The 14,684-nt window shown below is 39.7% G+C and overlaps 1 protein-coding gene across 3 annotated transcripts in view; it reads right to left on the bottom strand.

The window, feature by feature from the left end:
- The window catches only part of OSBPL1A (oxysterol binding protein like 1A), a 215,755-nt gene that overhangs the window by 185,465 nt on the left and 15,606 nt on the right, over positions 1-14,684 (bottom strand). For 2 of the 3 annotated variants that reach the window (XM_082417820.1, XM_082417821.1), the window contains 2 exons: positions 12,619-12,704; positions 11,689-11,763 (listed from right to left, as the gene is read on the bottom strand). In XM_082417820.1, coding sequence (XP_082273946.1) covers positions 11,689-11,763; positions 12,619-12,704 — 161 coding nt within the window. The remainder of the gene's footprint in view (positions 1-11,688; positions 11,764-12,618; positions 12,705-14,684) is intronic. The other variant, XM_082417822.1, reaches the window with a different exon arrangement.

The following is a 14,684-nucleotide window of genomic DNA, read 5'->3' as shown; positions in this document are numbered from 1 at the left end:
GGGTATTCACTCATAAAAGGATGAAACTAGACCCTTATCCTACACTGCTCACAAAAGCTAGGGTTAGGGTTAACTCAAAATGAATTGAAGGTATAAACGTAAGACCTGAAACCATAAAGCTCCTAGAAGAAAACATAGATAAAAGCTCCTTAACATGAGTCTTGGCAACAATGTTTTGGATATGACATGTAAAGCAAAGGCAACAAAAGCAAAAATCAACTGGGACTATATCAAACTAAAAGCTTCTGCACAGCAAAGAAAACCATCATAAAAAAGGAAAGGCAACACAGAAAATGCAAGAAAATATTTGTAAATCATATATCTGTTAAGTAGTTAACATCCATAATATATAAAGAACTAATACAACTCAATAGCAGAAAGACAAATAATCCAATTTTAAAATGGGCAAAGTATCTGAATAGACATTCTTCCAGAGAAGATATTCAAATGGCCGAGGTACCTAAAATGGCACTCAACATCACTAATCATTAGGGAAATGCAAATCAAAACCAAAATGAGATCTCACCTCACACATGTTAAAACAGCTATCACCAAAAAGACAGCAGATAACAAATGCTGGTGAAGATGTGGAGAAAAGGCAACACTTGATGTTGGTGGCATTGTAGACTGGTACAGCTATTATGGAAAACAGTAAAGAGGTTCCTCAAAAAACTAAAAATTGGACTACCATAGATCCAGCAATTCCACTTCTGAGTGTACATCCAAAAAAAAGAAAGAAAGAAAAGAAACACTGACCTGAAAAGATATCTGCACCCCCATGTTCATTGCAGCATTATTTATAATAACCAAAACATGGAAACAACCTAAGTGTCCCCTGACCAAGAATGGATAAAGAAAATATGGCATGTGTGAGTGTGTGTGTGTGTATATATATATGTATACACACACACACACACACACACACACACACACAGAGACACAATGGAATACTATTCAGCCATAAAAAGAAGGAAATCCTCCCATTTCCAAAAACATGGATGCATCGCAAGGGCATTATACTAAATGAAACAAGACAGAGAAAGGCAAATACCATATGATCTCACTTATATGTGGAATATAAAAAAACAAAAAACCCAAGCTCATAGTAAAAGAGGGCAGATTTGTGGTTACCAAAGGCTGGAGGTTAGGGGTGGAGGAATTGGATGAAGGTGGTCAACAGGTACAAAATTCCAGTTACAGGCACACCTCAGAGATATTGCGGGTTCAGTTCAGACCACTGCAATAAAGCAAGTACTGCAATAAAGCAAATCACATTAATTTTTTGGTTCCCCAGTGCATATAAAAGAAAGGTATGTTTATACTATATTGTAGTTTATTAAGTGTGCAATAGCATTATGTCTAAAAAAATAATGTACATACCTTAATTAAAAAATACTTAATTGCCAAAATATGCTAACCATCATGAGGCTTCAGCAAGTTGTAATCTTTTTGTAATAGCAACAAACACCACTGATCACAGATCACCATAACAAATATAATAATGAAAAAATTTGAAATATTACGAGAATTACCAAAATGTGACAGAGACACAAAGTGAGCAAATGCTGTTGGAAAAACAGACTTGCTCAATGGGTTGCCACAAAACTTAAATATGTAAAAAATGCATTATCTGAAGTGCAATATAGCAAAGCACAGTAAGGATACCTGTACTATTTACCTCTGTCTCCACCGTCTTATACACAATGTTTAACATTCCATAAAACATTACCAGACACACAAAAAGCAAGAAAAGCAATCCACTGTCAAGAGACAAAGTGGTTAACAGAATAACAAAGAAATGATCAAGATGTTGGAATGATCAGATAGAGAACTTTATTATGTTAAAAGGTCTAGTGGACAAGGTAGACAACGTGTACAATGAGATGGAGAACTTCAGCTGAGAAGTGGAAACTATAAGAAAGAGTCAAAGAAAAATGCGAGAAATGAGGTAAAGAATGCCTTCAATGGTCTCATCAGTAGACATCAGAGCACAGCTGAGGAAAGAATCAGTAAACTTGAAGACAGGCCAACAGACATTAGCTAAACACTAAGAGAGAAAGTGGAGGGGAGTGGGGAGGCGGTCGGAAAAGGGGAAAAGGAGGGGGGAGAAGAAATAGAACTGAGCACCCACGGCTGTGGGACAGTATCAGTCCAATAAATGTATAATAACTTATTCAAGAATTTATATGAAGTACTTCCTGAATCTAGCAAAAAAGAATTAAAAAAGGAAAAAAAAAAAGATCATGAAAACAGTATCTGCTACCATTTGCGCATGTAATTTGCCCTCAAGAATGCTGTGTTCTGCTAACCATTTCCATAACTCTCTGCAGGTCAGCCTTCTCGACCTCGATCCTCTGAACTCAACTCATTCATTACCATAATTGCAGCCACCTGGCTTCTGATGTTTAAGTGCCACCTCCAGGCCTCTACTGTTTTGGGGTCCTATGACATCCCCCCTACCCGCTCTGCTATCAGTGAAGCAGGTCTGCAATGGCATTTCCAGATGGCAGCCCTAGACCTCAGAGGACATGGAAACAGTTTCTCAGTGATGTTAGGACCTTTTCCACCAGCGATTTTTCAGTGCTTTGGTAGATGATGTATCCTTTAGGCCCCCCCATGGCACAAAATTATCTGGTATGATCCATATTCAGTCCAGCCTGCCTGCTTATTTAAAACCTTCAATTGTCTGCAACGGCATTTCTGGCATTTTGACACCTATAACGGGGGCCATTGCTTTGTCCATGCTGCTAGGAACTTTCCAAATACACCTCAACTTGTACCATCAAAAGAAATCAACGATGGTCAGAAGCCAAAGACAGTTGCCCCAATAAAAGCCACGATACCTTGTCCAGTTTCTGGGCCTGAGTCAATTTTGGACTTAGAACTATGTACTGAAGGAGAGGCCAGATCCTGGAAGGGAAGATTCTGCAACGCCAAAGCAAACGTACAGTCATAAATCTCTCAGACCACCCCCAAAGGGACCAATGACCATTTACTCAAGTAGCTGTATACCAGGGAAATGGGAAAACCCAAACATTTCACAAATTATTAAGTACAAGATGCAAGAGACTCAAAGTGTTATCTGGCTCCTCTGTTAGACAGGGGGCATGCATAGGGGTGAGATAATAAATAAAACCTGGGCCAGGTCTGGCTCACAGTGTATGCACTGGGTCCACAAACACATCCAGAGGACATTGCCCCAGTCCCTGAATGGGAACAATAATTGGAACAGACATGTTGGCAAACACTCACATCGCTTCCTTGGTCTATAGTGTAAAACAGCCAGATGGAAGGCTCTAAATCTGCCCTCCCCCATACCCTGGCCAGGATAAATAAAACCAATATCCCACATGGAGGGAAATGACAGAAATTAGTGCCACCCTTAAAAACCCAAGTATGCAGGGCTGATGGTCCCTACAATACTTCCATTTAATTCACCACTCTGCCGCTACAAAAACCAGAAGGAACGCGGAGGATGACAGTGGACTCCCACCAGCTCAACCAAATAGCCCCAATTCTAGCAGCTCTGCCGAATATGAAATCTTTGCTAGAGCAGGTTAATACTACCTAAGTACACAGTACACAGCAACTGACCTGGCGAATATATTCTTCTCTATCCTCATTAGGAAAAAAAAAGATGGAAAACACTTTGCACTCACACGGACAACAGTACACATTTACATTTCAGTTTTGCCTCAGAGCCATTTGGGCATCCTGCAGAAATCACCCTGGTTCACCCTGGTGCAGTGACGTCCCGTTAACAGAACCAGACGAGCGAGAAGTGGAATGTTGAAGGCTTTAGTAAGATACATATGCTCCAGAGGGTGGGCAATCGTACAATTCAGGGGCTTTGTCATGTCAGTAAATTCTCAGGGGTTCAGTGGTTTGGGTAATGCCAGGACATTGCCCCCAAAGTAAAGAACTTGCACTTCCACCTTGCACTTCCTGAAACAGAAGGAAGCACAACGCCTGGATGGCTTCTTCCGGTTCGGGGGCAGCATATTCCACAACTAGGAATAACGTTCTGATCCATATGCCAGATGAGAAAGGAAGCCTGAACACCAGGCTCCTGTGTCAAAGGACCAGCAGGCAAGAAGAGTCACCACCTTAGCAGAGGTAATTAAACTTGAACATCAGAAGAAAGGAGTAGTATACACAAAGGGGACAAGAAGGACGACATTTCGGGCGCAGATGATGCACTTAAGCGTCTCTTGGTGTTCCCTTGTCCAATTTCGACAGTAAATGGACAAATGTAACAACCCCGGCCTAAGAAGGGCACGATAACCAGGGGTTGAGACCTCCAGGGTTGAGGGCCTGAGCCACACCACCAGGTAAGCCCTGAAGACCAGATGTGCTAGCCAAGGGGAAGGGGAATCTAGAACGGACAGTAGAGGAGGGAGAAGATGATTCAGTTGTGGCCCCAAGGTCATCTACAGCAACAGGAGCCCCCCACGGTCAGCAGGTGCATTCCTTCTGAGAGCATCAGCTTGACTCCAGCCTCTGCCCACCCTTCCTTCCACAGGTGTGACCCCTGAGCACTTCGATAAGCCTGTTGCACACTAACCTCCATCTCGGTCTGCCTCCTCTGAAGCCCAACCTACAAGAAATAGTAATGTTTATACCTACATTTCAGGGGTGTCATGTTCCATTAAATAACACATGTCAAGTTGTTTGCACAGTGCTCGACTCATAGAAGGCATTCAATATATAAGCATGAGAAATTGTATCCTAGGGAACAAGATAGATAAGCTTATGCAAACCCCAGGATTATATGTATCTTCTAGATGCCAGGTGAGAGATACCTAATTCCTGAGACACAGAACACAGGAAGCATTGATTTTAGATGTATGCTCAGCCTCACTAGAAGATACTAAGTGGAAACAAAGGTCAGTACTACAATCCGATTATTTACTATACTGATTGTATCCCTATTTTCAACTGATTATAGAAGATGTAATAACTGCAGAATTTGAACTGCATTTGAAAAATAAAGGAACAAATGCTTATTAATACAATATCTTAAAATTCTGGTATATTAATTTTTATTAAAGAACACTAGGGGTCGCTAATGGACCAAGAAAAGCCCACAGGTCCCTCATAAAGTTTTGGGAGCTGCATTTTTATTTGAAAGGATAAGAATTTAAAGTGCTTTGTAACAAACCACAGGCCTTTTCAACTCATCATTCTCTTTATTAAATCACCACCCTATCATATTTTAAATTATCTTCATGGTAAAAGATCACATCAGAACAGGATAATTTGATTCCTTTCATGAGTACAATTAGAAATTAAACTTTTGCAAAATTCAATCATGTTTAGATACTGAGCACATACATTTTTAACGTTTCCTATGTGGCACAACCATTTAGCTTCAGCTAAATCTTATTTTCTAATACAAGCGATAAGATAATATGTATGCTAATGTTCAAATCAAACTAAGGCCTAATTTAGCATGGTCTTATGTTCGAAGTTGAAGAAAATAGCCAGATATGCAAAGAACTGAGCATAGATTTGATTTGATCTAGGTAATTGATCTAGGTAGTTACACAGATGGTAATTATGCAGTAAGACTTGTGCTCATGGAAGATACAAAAAAAGTGAAATGTGTAAATTCCTTGGGAGCAAGATTAATATGATCTAGTGGTTGCGAAGACACATACAACAATAAACTATGATACAAGGTAGAAGTTGAATGACAGTGCTTGTAATATTCTTGGGAAATCTGGAAAAGGACAGCTGCCTTCCAGCTGCAGGAAGTCAGGAAAGAATTTATGGAGACAGCATTTGAGCTGCACTTTCAAGAATGGGTTGACATGGGCCATGTGAAAATAGATGGTCAAGAACTCTCCTAGGTACATAGAGAAGAATGAGAAGTGCAAGGCTATAAAGGAAAATAGCAAGTAGTTCACGTATAAGTCAGGCAAATTAAACTATCTGCAGCTCATTTTTGAGCCTCCCCTGCACCGACCCCAGAGTCAAGCAGAGCAATTAACCCACTACGTTTATTTTTTTAGTATAATGGGTATTTTTTTCTCAACTTTCATGAGACTCCATATCTGGTCCACAAGTATCAACATATGAACAAATAGACCCAAGAGTGTGAAATGTACTAATTCAAACATGCTTAGCACACACTTACTGGGTTAATAATTTATATGAAAATTGGTTAAATCTAATCATTAGAATAATAAAAAGTATAAAATCATATAATAAATTCATTCTTGAACTTGTGATAAATGCACATACATCTTCCAATTATGGGATTATAAAATAACCTTTAGGGAGTATGTTAGACTATGCTTAATAATCACAACAAACAAGAAATACACCCTATGTCATAGTTAATTTACCAGATCATTCAAATAATCAAAAAAAGTATCAGGAAAGAGGGGTGAAGCAACTTTTGACTATGGTGGCATAAAGAGATCTGTGAATTGTAATCCTGAAAAAAGAGTATAAAATTGGACAAAATTACAAAACTACTCATATCATGGGGCTGGATATCGACTAAAGACAACAAATTGAGAGGCATACTCAACAGGAACTAGAACTTCAGGTAAGAACATCAGGAGTCTTTAACCTTCCAGCCACAGGCTATGGCCACACACATCCCGACCCCACCCCCCCACCCCCTTCTCCAAGAAGTCTGACCAAGCCAGGGCTGGCAATGAAAGCCACTAGCTTTGCCAGAGGGAAATGACTTGATTTGGAGCAAAAAAGTAGCAAATTCAGTAGGAAACAAATGGAAAAACCTACAGCACGAGGCTCCTTTTCCCATTAGAGTGTATTTGCTTTCTGTCGGGGGTATAACAAATTACCACAAACTCAGCAGCTTAAAACACCAAAAATTTATCATCTGACAGTTCTGTATTTCAGAAGTCCAAAATGGGTCCCACTGGGCTAGAATCAAGGTGTCAGCAGGGCTGCTTTCTTTCCTTTCAGAAGCTCTAGAGGAGAACTAATTTCCTTGCTTTTTCTACTTTCCAGAGGCTGCCCACATTCCTTGGTCCCCTTCCTCCATTTTCCAAGCCAGAAACATTGCATCTCTCTGACCATTCTCTCCTAGGCATATCTCCCTCTCATTCTGACTCTTTTTCTGCCTCTCACACACTTTTAAGGACCTTTGTGGTTACACTGAGGCCACCAGATAACCCAGAAAAATTTTCCTCTTATAAGGTCAGCTGGTTAGCAACCTCATTCCATCTGCAACTTTAATTTCCCCTTGTCATGTAACCTAACACAGCCACAGGTTTTGGGGACTAGGATGAGAACGTCTCTGGAGGGCCATTATCATGCCTACCACATGGGGCAAATGGCAAAACAGCCTGGAAATGAGAGACCCAAAAAAGGACAAGGTAAGCTGCCCACACATTCCTGGCTGACTGTGCAGGAGAAATAGGAGAAGGCCCTGCAGAAAGTAGAAGCAGAGGCAGAAGTGAGAAATGGCTGAACTCTGACAGTGCTCCCCAACCTACACACAGATCCATCAGCAGAGGGTAGAAGCTCTATGCTTCTGAGTATTTGGGCAAAACCTCTGCCCAAATACTGGCTGACCACTAGGCTATGTAGATGCAGGGGTGAACTCTAGGAAATTTAGTCCATTTGGGGTGTCATAACAAAACCACCACAGATTGGGTGGCTGAAACATGATTTATTTCTCACATTTTCGGAGGCCGGGAAGACCAAGGTCAAGGCACAACAAGATTTGGTGTCTGGTGAGAGCCTGCTTCCTGGTTCACAGATGGCCATCTTCTCACTTTGTCCTCACATGGCAGAAGGGGCACGAGAGCTCTCTGGGGTCTCCTTTATAAGGGAACTAATTTCGTTCACAAAGGCTCTATCACCATGGCCTAATCACCTCCCAAAGGCCCCATCCCTGATACCATCACTTTGGGATTTGAACACATGCATTTCAGGGGGATGCAAACAATCAGTACATAAGAGAAACTACGCTAAAACATTAAAACAATTTTTTTTAAAAAGAAGAGCAGAGATATCAGTAGGCCAGACACATTCTATATTTCACAGATGAAGGCCAGACAAGTTAATAAAAAAATAATAATAATAACCTCAAGGGGAAAAAGTCAGAATTCAGAGTTGCTAAAATTATATTATATACAATGTCTAGTTTTCAAAAATACTTGTGAGACATGCAAAAAAACAGGGAAGTATGACCCATAGTCTGAAAGAAGCAGGTAATAGGAACTGACCTTTACTGGGCCCATATGTTGAATTTAGCAGATAAGAAGTATAAAGCTGCTATTATAAATATGTCCAAAAAGTTTAATATCCAAAGGTATAAAATGGTACACTAAAGAATATTTGTAAAAAACCAGAGAAGGCAGTAAAAGAGGAACTAAGGAACAAAAAACCTGAGACATATAGAAAACAAGTACAAATAGAAGACGTAAATCCAAAGTCATTAACAACTAAATGTGAATAGACTGAACTAAATCAAAAGGGAGAAATTCTCAGATGATAAAAACATACAACTGAATTATATGCTGCCAACAATAAACACACATTAGATTCAAAGACACAAAGAAGTTGAACATAAAAGGAGAGGAAAAGACATAATATAACCAGTCACTATAAGAGAGCTAGATTGGCTATATTAACATAAAACAAAATAAACTTTATGGTAAGAAATATTACTGAAGGCAAAGAAAGACATTTCATAATGACAAAAAAGGTCAATACATCAGGAAGGCATATCCCATATAACATATCCCACATAATCCCCACTATAAATGGATATGCACCTAACAGATCCACAAAATTCATGAAGCAAAATCTGACAAAATTAAAAATATACAATTCAAGAATTAATAGTTGGAGACTTCAAAACCTCACTCTCAGTATTTGATAAAACAAACAGAAAATCAGTTAAGGATAAGAGAACTGAACAGCCCTATCACTAACTTAACCTAATTTACATTTATAGAATACTCCACCTCAAAGTAGACTACATTTTTTTCAAGCACTCAATAAACATTCTCTAGGACAGATCAAATGCTATACTGTAAAATAATTCCTAATACATTATAAAAGAATTTAAAATATATTCTTCAAAACACAATTCAAAGTAAGTTACATGATCACAAGGGAAATTAAATCAGAAATCAACAATGGAAAGAAATTTGGTACATCTCCAAATATTTGGCAAACAACATACTTCTATATATACCTGTGGGTCAAAGAAGAAATCACAAGGAAAATTTAAAAATATTATTAATATTATTACAACCTTATGCCAACAAATTAGACAACTTAGGTGAAATGGAAAAATATCTAGAGAGACAAAATAACTGAAACTGACTAAGGAAGAAGTAGAAACTCTGAACAGATTATTAAATAATTAAATTGATTTAGTAATTTAAGATCTTCCCACACAGGAAGTCCAAGCACAGATGGTTTCACTGGTGAATTTTATCAAATATTTAAGGAAGAAGTAATCTTTCACAAGCCTTTCAGAAAACAGAAGAGGAAAGAACATTTCTCAACTCATTCTACGAGGTCAGCATTACCCTGTTACCAAAGCCAGACACACACATCTCAAGAAAACTACAGAGCAGTACCTCTCATGAATACACACCCAAAAAATCCTTAAGAAAATACTAGAATCCAGCAACATATAAAAAGGATTATTGACCAATACCAAGTGTGATTTATACAGGAATGCAAGGTTGGCGTAACATCTCCAAATTAATGTAATATACCATATTAATAGATTAATAAAAAATCACATGATCATCTCAAAAGACAGAGGAAAAACATCTGACACCCATTCACAATTTAAAAAACAAAACAAAACTCTCAGTAGACTAGAAATAGAAGAAAGCTTTCTCAACCTAATAAAGGGCATCTAAGAGAAACTTACAACTAACATCATATTTGCTGGTTAAAGACTAGATGCTATTCCCCAAAGATCAAAAAACAAGGCAAAGATTTCTGCTCTCACTGTATTTATTCAATACTATACTAGAATCTAGCTAGTAAAACCAAGAGGTGAAAAAGGATCCAGATTGGAAAGGAAGAAGTACAATACATTTGTCTTTATTTGCAGATGATATGATCTGGTATATAGAAAATCCTATGGAATCAACAAAAACCTACTAGAACTAAAAAGCAAGTTCAGCAAGGATACAAGAGCAACATAAACACTGTCTTTCCATATAATAGCAACAAGAAATTGAGAACAATTCCATTCAAAATAGCACCAAAAAGAATACAATGCACAGAAGTTTAACATAAAGAGAATAAGATCTGTATATTGAAACCTTAAAACACTGCTGAAAGAAATTAAAGATCTAAATAAATGGAGAGGCATTTGATGCTCACAGATTGGAAGACAATGTTGTTAAAGTGGCATTTCTTCCCAAATTGATCTGCAGGTTCAAGACAACACAATCTCTATCAAAATTCCAACAGGCGTTTTTATAGAAATTAACAGAATAACCTTAAAATTTACATGGAAACACAAACTTTTGACTGACAATAGCCAAAATAATTTTTCAAAAGATCACAGGTTGGAGAACCTACACTACCCAATATCAAAACTTAATTACAGGGACTTCCCTGGCGGTCCAGTGGTTAAGACTCTGTCTGCACTCCCAATGCAGGGGGCCCAGGTTTGACCCCCTGGTCAGGGAACTAGATCCCGCATGCTGCAACTAAAGGTCCCGCACGCTGCAATGAAGATACCTCATGTGGCAATGAAGACACCACATGTGGCAACAAAGACACTGCACATGGCAATGAAGACACTGCACGTGGCAACGAAGACCCAGAGCAGCCAAATAAATAAATATTTTTTAAAAAATTAATTACAAAGTAATGTAATAAGACAGTGTGGTATTGGTGCAAGGATAACATATAGATCAAAAGAAGAGAACAGAAAGTCCAGAAATAAATCCTTACATTTATGGCCAACTGATTTCCAACAAAGGTGTCAAGGTAATACAATGGGGAAAGACTCTTTCCAATAAACAGTGAATAGATTTAAAAATGTGGTATATCCATACAATGGAATGTCATTCAGCCATAAAAAGAACAAATTATTGATACATGCTACATCATGGATGAACCTTAACATAATTATACTAAATTCAAAAAGTCAGACACAAATGTTTGTATGGTTTCATTTACAAGAAATTTCTAGAAAAAGCAAATATCTAGAAACAGAAAGTAAATCAGCGGTAGCCTGAGGCTTGGCTAGAAGCAGGAAATGAATGCAAACGGGCACGAGGTAACTTTCTGGGGGAATGGAAATGTCCCAAAACTAGATTGTGGTTGTGGTCATACAACTGTGTAAATGTACAAAAAAAAAAATCACTGAAATGTACACTTACAGCAGGTGAGTTTCACGCAATGTACATTTTTCCCCAATAAAGCTGTTTTAAAAATAAAAAGAAGATGAAGACGGTGCAGGAGTTCCCCATCCCTGGAGGACACAAGCAGAGACTGAATGAGCTCCTATCAGGGACACGAGGGTGGAGTCTCCATGACCTTCATACTTGACCTCACTATCCATCACTGAGAGCGTGAGGTCTTTTAACCCAAAATGCTGGTTTATACATATTTTGTGGCTTTTCGCAGTTGCTATTCCTAGGGTTATAAGGAGAAAACATTTGTGACTGCCCTTCCAAATATTTCACTTGCAAACATTGAACAGAGAATGTTTTTCACCTTTCGTCCTGTAAAGGCAGCCCGATGAAGTGGCGTGTCTCCCATGTCATTTAATACATTTACTTCTGCACCAGCCTAGTAAACATGAAAGCTTTAAGCATCTTCCACATATCAAGAAATATACAAAGGTGAAAACAGTTCCCTAAAAATATATTAAATATTTAAAAAATTAAAATAATTGTTAATATTGACTGGTTGCCACTACTAAGTTCAGTTCACAGTAAAACAGTAAGCTTACAGTAAAAATCTACCTGATAGGTAGAAAATAAAAAGCTACTTTTCTTTAAAAATCTATACACCCTTTGCTCTACTTTAGAAACACTCATATTGAAAAAAAGGAGAACCGTCTCTGAATAAAATAGCACATTTTCTCCACCAATTTAATTTAATGAGTTTAAGGGAAAAAAAAGAAAAGATGCCACCATTTAAATGGTAGAGGAGCTGGAGGTTTAAGGGCTGCCTTAGCTCCTGGATTTCAGGTTTGGGGCCACCAGATCAATTTTAAGATGAAACCCAATTTCAGAAATATCAGTATGTGTGAAAAATTATTCATCACAGAATTGAGAAATATGAGTTCTTAAGTTACACCGTGCTCATTAAGACATTCTGACATTATTTTTTAATTACAAAGAATGTGCTTTGGTCATTTTTCTAACTATGCTTAGAAAACAACATAGTATCTTCATTAATTCATATGTCCATTTTTGCAACTCTAAAAAGTCAATGATGTAAAAATCAAATGACTGAAAAAACAGAATTTTAATTAGTCAGGCTACCCTAATTCATGTATTTAGCAAAGAACAATTCAGTGATTAGCAACTGCTTTAAACAGGCCGTTATGCATCATGGCCCAGACCGCTTTTCCAAGACGTTTATAATTTCCATAATAGCCATATTTTATTTATTTAAAAATTAAAGCCGTACATATACCTTTAACAGATCCTGGACCACTTGCCTATGTCCAAAATAGCAGGCCAGATGAAGAGGTGTCCAGCCCAAATTAGACTTACTTCTTCCTAAAAAAAAAAAAAAATGGAAAGAGGTATTTTTAGATGTTACTGAGGTAACTGTACAATAAAATTAATTTCTCCTTAATACTCTGCTCCAACACATTGGCCGGTGGCTGCCTTTCACACTGCACTGCTGATGAGTGACAGGCAGGAGACATGACATTGTAATACATGTTCTGAGTGAGACGGGTCAGAACTCACAGGACCCAGATTCTGGGGCCACCTTCCTAACTCGAAGTCCTCACTCTTAACAGGGTGGAAGGAGACTTGACGGGGGTTACATTCAAACTGGCCTGCGGCTCTAAGGTGCCGAGCGAGTGTCTAACCACCCTGCCGTCAGCAAACAAGCACGTGGGTCTCTTGGCACAGCATTTCCTGAAAAGCACCTCTTGTTGAAAACCTGTCCCGCGTCAGGAGAGTGGACAGAAAGGGGAACTGGGAACCAATCTTTCCTGCAGCGTTTAGCAAGCGGTCGGCGCTGCAGACGGTGACTGAAAATGGAGGCTTGACCTCAGATAAAATCTCAGGTAACGAGGATAAGGGTTACCAGCATGGGAGAGTCCAACTAGATAACAAGAACCCAAATTAAAAGCAACGAAATGTCAGATCCCAGCTGAGGAGAGGTATAAAACAACTGAGCGTGGTGAAAACGAGCTACATAATTCAATTTAGGAAAAAAAGAAATAGGGCATTATAGCTTAGAGCTGAGAGAGCTTCAGAAGATCTCCAAAATTCCCAATGAAGCTTGAGAGAATACAGCCTATGACAGCCACGAAAGCCCACTACCGCCCTAGAGGGTCTCCCGAAGCCCAGCAGCAGGCTGCCCGGCCCTCCCTGGGAGGAGCTGGAGGTTAACGTCTGCCCTCAGCTCCTGGATTTCAGGTTTGGGGAAAACAGAAAGCCCGCCACCAGCCTCAGTGTACCCAGAACAGGGCTCTAACAGCTCCCAGAGGGACTGTCACCGCCAACAGTGTCCCTGTGACTGTTTGCCACTTACCAAACTCCCATAACTGTTCCCTCTCAAATGGGTGCCCTCTGGAACCCCTAATTCCACAGGCAATACGTCCTAGAGCCATGGTCTACTGCATGGAACATTTCTCTTTACCCTCTGTCCTTAACCTAGCTCTTCCTGATGACAATGATTCTCCTTCATCCCTCGGGGGGAGGCTCCCCCGTTCCCACACCCCCACTGGTCCTCATGGCACAGAGCCACGTGAATCTCCACGCCAAAACCCAACGTGGTCTTTGGTCAATGACCTCTCTCATGTTACAACTCCTCCTCTGAGGCTTCTGATATTAAGCACCGCTACACGCCCCGCAAATTCTTTCTCTGCCGTCATCTACCGGCCTCCCAGTGGCTCACCCCTCACCAGTTAACTCTGGGCAGCCAGAGTCTTTCTCCCCGTGGCAAATCCTGCCACCATCCTCGGGGTGACTACTAGGAGCCAGTATCCTGGTGTCTCCGATTCTCAGCTTCCCTCACTTCCCCGCGAACTTGGCCTCTGCTCCACGTCGGGTACCCAACCCCAGGGCCAGAGTCTGGATGTCATCATCATCTCTGAACTCAGGAACACAGAAAGCCCACTTTCCCACAGACTGCCCACTTTCCCACTTCTTCACACAGGCAAATCCCCAGACTTGTTCTTCAACTGAACTGACCCTCCAGTTCTTTAATCGCTTTCCCTCTATGTAAATACCCCCACCATCTTCACCTCCTTCCGTAAATCCAGCATATATTTCTTGGTCCCTCACTTCAACACTTCTTTGCCAATATCCTCAATATCCTATCTTTGTCACAGCAGCCTAGAAAAACCCCAAAGCCTGAAAAATACATGAGCTCAATTTTTTCTATAACCACACCCAGGTTGCTAACAGCGGTGGAAGAAAAATAACAAAACCTTGTGGATTCATGGCTCCATAAAGTCAGGATCTCATACTTCAGCAAAGCCTTCACTGCTGCCCGGCAATCCTTTCCACACTGCCGTT

Source organism: Balaenoptera physalus (genome assembly GCF_965194825.1).
Source record: "Balaenoptera physalus genome assembly, chromosome: 12".
Lineage (NCBI taxonomy): Eukaryota > Metazoa > Chordata > Mammalia > Artiodactyla > Balaenopteridae > Balaenoptera > Balaenoptera physalus.
This window is presented reverse-complemented; position numbering and strand designations above follow the sequence as displayed.